Below are 9,162 nucleotides of genomic sequence, written 5' to 3'. Positions count from 1 at the left end.
AAAAAAAAAAAAAAAAAAAAGAATAAGAAGAAGAAGCTGTAAAGACTATTGTCGTACGCACTGGTTGATTTAACGCACATAAATCAAGTTTACTTTTGTACACCATACTTACGCCATATGTAATATGATTGGCGGATGTTGACTGAAAGCCTACCTAATTTTTCATAGCAAGTATATTTTGAACCATGCGCGAAGGAAATTTTATAGCGACGAAAATAGTAGGGAGATGGTAATGTGAATTGTATAATTTCAGAAATATAAATGAACGTCACTGTTGCCGCTTGTGAAATGTAAGAACGTTTTCTCGGATCTGCAATAACGTGGATTGCTGTTAAACGGGACCAACGGAAAGTAATAAAAGAAATATGTATGTAGCAACTCGTTGTAATAAACATATACATGAGTGTTTATTATGCTATACATAAACGTTGAAAGCCTCTGTTGTTACGTCGTCGTTATAACAATTTCGGTGGAATAAACGATATATTGAATGTAACGTAATTAAAGTTTTGAGATTGCTTTGTATGTACAGTTACTCGCGTCAACATTCGGACACTAAATGCTTCAGCTGTCGTATTTTTTATGAAATGAAATCGTAGGATAATAAACTTGAGCTCATCTCTTGTACTCTCGAGATATATTATTCATTTTATTCTAACATAAGCGTTCATTTATTCTTTGAAGTGTTTTCACATCGTGTAAAAAGTGAAAGAAACTTTCTTGAAAATGTCGTAAATTATCATAGTGCGTAAAAATATTGAAAATTTGTTTCTGTAACTAATCTATAATGGATTTAAAGATTAAAGCCTCTTCTAAAACTTGATATATGATTTTTTATTGAATTTCAAGTATTAAATTCAGACGACGAAAATTGATAATTATTGATAGACGACGAAATCGTAACATTTTCATTTTCATTATCTGATAATCAAGATACGAAATAAAAGAAAATCAGTCGTCAAGTTTTAGGAGGTCATTGTGAAGACTACTGCAGAAATTTTCCAATGTTTTTACGTATTTTACGACAATACATGACACTTTCAAGAAACTTCACGATGTGAAAGATTCATCTCAGAAGTTTTAAAGTGAATCTAATTTTATTGTACGAAATTGTAACAGTTTTAAATAATTAGTGTTCGAATATTAATACGAGCAGCTATACATATTTCTCGAATCTTCTGTGTTTAGTCTAATAATAAAAATTCAACATTTCCCCCTTGCCAGTAAAATTAGAGTTTTACCATGAAAGAAAGAAAAAAAAAGAAACTGAATGAAACGTTAGCTGTACATGCTAAAACATTCTTTATTACGATTAACAGTTTGTGGTGTATACGAGTACAGCAAACAAACATGCTACAACAAAAAAATATAATTATATAATACATGAATAGAGTTACATTTTATTTATAATTATATAGTGTAAATAAAAAATGGCAGAGTACATCTCTCAGAAAATTAATTCAGCTTTTAGACAAAATGACGGACGTTCGCGCATATATGCTGATCTCTCTTTTATACCTGCACAGAATTAGCACAGTAGCATAATAGGACAGAGGAGCTCAGCTCTTGTCGGATGTCTTAGTTGGCGGACCACCGAATCGTTTCGTTAGTTCAATTACTCTTTCCGCCTCGCGAATGCCGCTCAGTCTGGCACCATGTACCGTGCTGTAATGTCCTGGAATCGTGGCTTCACCGGCGAATAAAAGAATCGGCGGTATAGGCTCGCAACTGCCTAAAAAACAAACAAAAACAGAAAACACTCGAAACTCATAATATACTTTATACTATATTTAGTCCACTATAATATACTTTACAGTATATTTGGTATATACTATACTGTAATATACTTGATACTATATTTAGTATATGCTATACTGTAATATACTTGATACTATATTTAGTATATGCTATACTATAATATACTTTATACTATATTTAGTATATACTATACTGTAATATACTTTATACTATATTTGGTATATACTGTACTGTAATATACTTTATACTATATTTAATATATACTATACTGTAATATACTTTATATTATAGTACTGTAATATACTCTATATTTAGTATATACTGTACTGTAATATACTTGATACTACATTTGGTATATACTATGCTGTAATATACGTTTGGTATATACTGTACTGTAATATACTTTATACTATATTTAATATATACTATACTGTAATATACTTTATATTATATTTGGTATATAGTACTGTAATATACTCTATACTATATTTAGTATATACTGTACTGTAATATACTTGATACTATATTTGGTATATACTATGCTGTAATATACGTTATATTATATTTAGTATATACTGTACTGTAATATACTTTATACTATATTTGGTATATACTGTACTGAAATATATTTTATGCTATATTCAGTATATACTATGCTGTAATATACTTTATACTGTATTTAGTATATACTGTAATATACTTTATACTGTATTTGGTATATACCATACTATAATATACTTTATACTATATTTAGTATATACTATACTGTAATGTACTTTATATTATATTTGGTATATACTATACTATAATATACATTACACTATATTTACTATATACTATACTGTAATATAATTTATACTATATTCGGTATATATTATACTGTAATATAATTTACACTACATTCAGTATATACTATATACGAAATATATATTTTAAAAAATATTTGTACCTGGTAACGGACTAGCTAAGTCACACTGATGACCAACAGTACTGTCTATTCCCATGTAGCTGTACGAACCGGCGAAGTATTGATCCATGCACCATTTGCTTCTGAGAAGATTCGCCGGATAAGGAAGCGTAGGATCGCCGGTAAACTGTCGGAGAACTCTCGTTATCGACTCCACGACCTCTTCGTCGCTGCACAGTTCCATATCTGCTGCCTCCCGTCCGCAAACCCACGCGCACAAAACATGCTGCGAGCTCGGCAACTCTTCCACCATCGGGATTCCTAACGTACACGAATGTATCAATTAATCATTCACTTGGACACATTGTCGACCGGTTCACGAGTTAACTCGTGTTTGCACTTGCGTCGGCTATTTTCACTTTCGACACTCAGGGTAATATAAATCTTTCTTCGTCGTGTTCACTTTATTGTAAAAAAAAAAAAAAATTACTTTTATTAATATTTAAGTTTCTTAACGTTGCAAAAAATTTCAATCATATGCTTTGCCTGATTGACTGAGTGATTTTGAAATATATATCGTAGTGACGTGGAAATTGATAATTTATCGGACGTTAGTCCTCCAGAACCGGGCAAATTTGCAAAACCAGATTGTGTATCGTTACACGTACGTGATTGCTATACAATTTATCACACAAAAAAAAGAAACTACTGAAATATGTATATATATATTACACGTATAAAATACAATATACATAAGTGATATGCAACATTTTGTTTGAACTCATTTTAAAATAAATAAAGTATATTGAAGTTTATTTAGATTGTTTCACTTTCATGATTGCTGCTCACTGTTTATCACATCCCAAAAAGAAAAAAATTACTAAAATATATATTAATTATAATAAATATAATGTAAAAATATATTATACTAGATATTATAATAAAATATAATATATACAAGAGATATGCAGAGTATCGTTTAAATTTGAAGTTGATTTAGACTGTTTAGACGACGACGTGAGATGAGCTTCGTTAAATTGCCGGTCAACAGTGTGCGTTCAACATTCTTCAAGAATGATACTCGTCGTAGCACGTAGTACCTTTCACCCAATCGCATCTGTCAGCGAGTTCGTCGGCTGACCAGGCCAGTTTGATGCTCCCTTCTTTCCACACCCAGAACGGCCTCGCGTATTCCAGGAACACCTTGTTCACGTATCCGTAGCCCAACTTGCAAATGGCCTCGACCTTCTCCGCGGGCAACGCCGGGCAAAAGAGTTTGTCGTGCTGGTGTTTCAAAACGCCAAGCGACACGGTGACGATCACGTAGTCAGCTGGGAATTCTTCGCCGTCGCAACACTTCACCACCGCTCGGGGGCACGAGTCGCTGATCGCGCCCCATCTAATGCAACTGACCGGCTTGCAGTATCTGTCAAGTGGGAGCGTCAAATGTTAATTCATAAAATTTATCTTCCATCGACTTGTAACAATTCCTCGAGTGTAAATAATAATAATTCGTCAAATATGAATAATAATAATTCGTCGAGTATAAATAATAATAATTCGTCGAGTATAAATAATAATTTGTCAAATATAAATAATAATAATTCGTCGAGTATAAATAATAATTTGTCAAATATAAATAATAATACTTCGTCGAGTATAAATAATAATAATTCGTCGAATGTAACTAATAGTAATTCGTCGAGTATAAATAATAACAGTTCGTCGAGTATGAATAATAATAATTGGTCGAGTATAAATAATAATAATTCGTCAAATATAAATAATAATAATTCGTCGAGTATAAATAATAATAATTCGTCAAATATAAATAATAATAATTCGTCAGGTGTATATAATAATAATTCGTCGAGTATAAATAATAATAATTCATCAAATATAAATAATAATAATTCGTCGAGTATAAATAATAATAATTCGTCAAATATAAATAATAATAATTCGTCAAATATAAATAATAATAATTCGTCGAGTATAAATAATAACTAAAACTTGGTTGATCGTCGAATTAATAAATAAAACTTGGTCGATTGAAGATAAGTTTTTTTCCAGAGTACACTGCGAGTGTCCAACGTCAAACTTTTCAGAAGGAAGAGAATAAATACCATTTACTTAAATGTAGCAATTTAAATAAATTTAGGTAGGTAATTGCAAATGTTTATCCCGAATGATTCGTATACGGAAATACATGAAACTTAATGTATGAATTTTATTTTAAATTAAGAAAACAGGACGTATGCATTAGAATAAGGTAACGACTGAAAATTTGATGTTTGACTCTTATCAAATGTGGTGCTCAATTATTCATGTTTCTTAAAATTCTAAAGCATGATTTGATGTATCTAAATGTTTCAGTACATTCTAAATATTCTGATAAAAGCGAATTACATCAGTGGATCGCAGTTTTTTCTTTATGCATTTATGGAAATACACCTGACATGCAAAAATGTATAAAATATTCAAAGAAGAATGGCACAATGGAAGAAACAATTTTCTACTTAAATTCCTAGTTTCTTCAATTGTTTCAATTGAATTTCAAAGTGCATGAAAATCCGCAGTGCAATTGTCGGATTAACAGGCAATGAATAATTTGAGAGTTCAAATGGAAACAAGAGGTGAAGGCACATTAAAATATTCCAAAAATATTTCGTGAGAAAGATACATAATACACTCCAAGAATTTGTCGTGGGAGAAGTCGCTGAGATAGATTAGTTTTCATAGTTGATAAAATAAATGTTGGAATAGACATCGTTTGCTAATAATACGATTAATAATTCTAAGTGCAACACGATCGCATCTCATCAAATATTCAACGGATTTTGAATTCTATCAGTCACCTCTTTGACGATCTATATTAAGCTCGACATCCGGAAATTACCGAGGAAGAACTGATCAATAAACATAGTTAAAAAGAAGCAAAAGTCACTGTGGCAGCAAAGAATGTAATGATGTAACAAATTTGTCTCTGTGACAAAAATGAATTTTCTTGTGCCAGCAATATACAGGGTGATTCATCTAAACTTGCACTACTGATAAATTTTAAATTGTGCGTCTAATGAAAAATCGTTCAATACAAAGGTTGTATGGTTTTGTGAAAGGCAAAATATATGGTGTATCAATTTTTTGTGAAATTTTTCAAAATTTTCGAGATCATCTTGATTTTTTTTTTTTTTTTCAACTATGACCATACAAGACCGTAGATTTTTAATTACCGTGAAATATCTCTTCAATCATCAGGTTTAAGACCAATGTGATTTGATACTTTTTTACTTGGAATTTAATATTCTTCCAACTTACGATGAAAAATGTATATGGTGCAATTTAAAAAAAAATAGACCTTGAAAATTTCGAAAAAAAATTGATACGCCATATTTTACCTTCCTCTAAACCGCAAGATTAACTTTTCTGTTGAACAACGTTTCATATAGACGCAATAATTCGAAAAGTTATTTCAGGCGTGCATGTTACGTGAATCACCCTGTATGTACTCGGTTTTGACCAACTTGAGAGCACAGCTCGGCAGATCTCGTAACAGGGGGGCAAGCACCCCGACGTATCCAAGGGGCACTCTCACGTTGCCGCCGGGTATCTCGATGTAACTTCCGAACTGGTCCGCAGAAACCAGCGACAGATCGTCGCCGCATCGACACCTCACGCAGTTCGTCATTCCGTACATCACTCGGGCCGCGTCATACCTGAAACCGCAAGATTACTAACGTTAACCAAGGGGGAACAGTTCGCAATACCGTGTCGTTAAGTACGGAGTGATGTAACGTAACATAACGTTGATTGATTGTCGAATCTCGCGCGTCATGCGTCCGAGATGAAAACAGAAGAAAAAAGAAAAGAAGAAGAGTTGATGGAAGTAATTAGAATGTACAGGGTGGTACAACCGAATGGGAGGTGATCCTACGCGAAGTCGAGGAAGAAGAATAGAATTTGTGCATTTGAATAATATAACATAGTATAATATAGTACAATATGATGTAACATAGCACAAAATATAGCACAATATTGTACTACACTATACTATAATATAGTATAATATTATATTATACTATAATTTAATATTGTACTATATTATCTTATAAATATACTATATATAGTATAATATAGTACAATATAGCATAATACAATATGATATATTATATATAATATATATATACTATAGTATAAAATAGTATAGTCACGTAAGAATTTAGCTAATTGTAAATGTAACAGAAGAGAACAATATTTTACTATATTATACTGTATATAATATTATATTGTAGTATAATATAATATAATATAATATAATATAGTACAATATAGTATAATATTATATTATAGTATAATATAATATAATATAGTATAATATTGTACTATAGTGATATTGTACTTAATTATAGTATAATATAATGTTGTACTATATTATAGTATAATATAGTAAAATATTGTTCTTTTCTGTCACATTTGCAGTTAGCTAAATTCTTACTTGACTATATTATATTATACTATAAATATACTACATATATAGCATAATATAGTACAATATTATATTATATTATAATATAGTACAATATAGTATAATATAATATAGTATAATATAGTATAATCACGTAAGAATTTAGCTAACTGTAAATGTGTCAGAGAAGAACAATTAACAGGAGGAAAAGGTAAATATAGAAGCAAGTCTTCGTTAAACGAAAATACGTTCTTTTCTCAAAAACGAGCAAATTTCATTCAAGTAGGCTCGATCGAGACACCCTGTATAAACCGTGCAAATTGAACGTCGGAACAATACAACGCTTCTCCTCCCCTCTGATGTCTGATTATTACTTTGTCTCTGATGGAAATAGATCCTGTTACTCGGAGAAGTTTTCTTACATAAAAAGCGTTCGCTTTGGCGTGAAATTGATATTACCACGCGTCGACAGCCCGTGCAAGGACGTCAGAGAGCTATTATTATTATTATTATTATTATTATTATGCACGCGGACTGCGAAGCGACGATAAAATTCCGCGAAGCTGCACCAGGAAGCTGGACGCGGTTACTTGTTTACATCACCGCCGACATATAGTTCGCCGAGTTATAAAGTTGACCTGGGCAACCACTGTACCGTTGCTCCTCCGGAAAATTGTGCAGCTCCTGCTGAATTCGAACGCCCATGAAATTCAGCAACGTACCGTGGGTGCGGCCGGAACCTAGAGAGAAAAGGGTGGCCGCCTGTTGCTCGATCTGTCGAAACGTGTGATAAGCGGTGATGCCGACGGGCAGATCGATAGCGCGGCCGTCACTCGTGCAGAAAAGTCCGCGGCTCGGATCGGGCCTGAAGAGGGGCGGCTTCAGAAGGCCCTCTTGGGCCGCCAGCGTGAACACCGGGTTCGCCACGCACCCTCCTTCGATCCAGGTTGCACCCATCTCGGCCACCACGTCGCCCAGCCAACACGAATGAATTCGGCCTCCTGGTCTGCAAACAACAACACTCGTCACGTTCTCGTTGTCGTTAACACATTCGCATATTTTTCCTTTCTCCCACTCATTGCCGGTGAAAACGAAGAGAATCGCCAGCTAATCTGCCGCGAATTTCGTTAAAACGTTAAAACAAAAATGAAATATAATGAAAGGATGAATGAAGGTCAAACGTTTTTCTTTTTTTTTTTTTTTTTTGCATTGTACTCTACTCATGACGAAGGTGCCTGAATAGTTCTCTTGGGAAATGGCAAGTCATTTAACACTGCGGACATTTGACAGTGCGTCCTAACAGCGACTTTATGGTTCTCGGACCATGCGTGGATGTCTATTTCACGTAATTTTCGTAATTACGCCAGCATTTGATATCTATCATAGTTGTAGCATCAGTGCGAGTCTGAACAATCAAATGATAAAGCTAACTGTTCACATTATTCGAAATATAAACATTACGTAATACAGATATTCACATGTTCATGAACATAAAGTCGCTGTTAGCACGATAAATGATTGAGAAACTTCTTTGCCATTTTTCAAGACCACACAATCATTAAGTTGCTTGAAGATATGTAGAATACAAAGAGCAAAAGAGAAGAAAACGTTTGACCTTGAAGTTCAACATTAGGTTCTTTTTTTCAGATGTAAATTGTATCATTAGTTCATCAAGCAAGTGAAAATACTTTTTGTACTGTTACTACATCAAATTAAGTATTGATGAACTGGTATCTAAAAGAAAAACAAGCTCAATGTTCTCGTTAAAAATTTTCAAATTTTTTTCCCGCTGTTATAAACATATTTTTTTAACCAATGTGTTGTTTATACTTCACTATACTATATAATACTGTATATACTATACCAATGATGGCGAACCAGGCAGGCTTTTTAAGTGACCCACGCGTTGATTTTTATAAACTTATCATCGTATATATAGAATTTTAATTATTATAAAAGAATTTTAATTATTTTTCAAACCCCTCTTTTCAAAAAATGTTAAGAAAATTACAAGTGTTCGGCTAGAGCTTAA

General features: G+C 32.6%; 1 protein-coding gene and 1 long non-coding RNA gene across 2 annotated transcripts in view; one reads left to right on the top strand and one right to left on the bottom strand.

Annotated features, from left to right (window-relative positions):
• LOC122530693 overlaps positions 1–638 on the top strand; it is a 15,069-nt gene extending 14,431 nt beyond the window's left edge. Inside the window, exon 4 of the long non-coding RNA XR_006307073.1 lies at positions 31–638. This is a non-coding gene — a long non-coding RNA (uncharacterized LOC122530693). The remainder of the gene's footprint in view (positions 1–30) is intronic.
• Positions 639–1,431: 793 nt separating this feature from the next.
• The window catches only part of LOC122530678 (peroxisomal N(1)-acetyl-spermine/spermidine oxidase-like), a 10,358-nt gene continuing 2,627 nt past the window's right edge, over positions 1,432–9,162 (bottom strand). Inside the window, exons 3-7 of the mRNA XM_043657836.1 lie at positions 7,786–8,136; positions 6,190–6,381; positions 3,766–4,091; positions 2,708–2,986; positions 1,432–1,732 (exon numbers count right to left, since the gene is read on the bottom strand). Coding sequence (XP_043513771.1) covers positions 1,560–1,732; positions 2,708–2,986; positions 3,766–4,091; positions 6,190–6,381; positions 7,786–8,136 — 1,321 coding nt within the window. The 3' untranslated portion in view covers positions 1,432–1,559. The remainder of the gene's footprint in view (positions 1,733–2,707; positions 2,987–3,765; positions 4,092–6,189; positions 6,382–7,785; positions 8,137–9,162) is intronic.

The sequence above is a fragment of the Frieseomelitta varia genome, unplaced genomic scaffold (assembly GCF_011392965.1).
Source record: "Frieseomelitta varia isolate USP_RPSP 00005682 unplaced genomic scaffold, Fvar_1.2 scaffold_352, whole genome shotgun sequence".
Lineage (NCBI taxonomy): Eukaryota > Metazoa > Arthropoda > Insecta > Hymenoptera > Apidae > Frieseomelitta > Frieseomelitta varia.
Note: the sequence above shows the minus strand (reverse complement) of the source record. Positions and strands in the feature narration are given on the sequence as shown.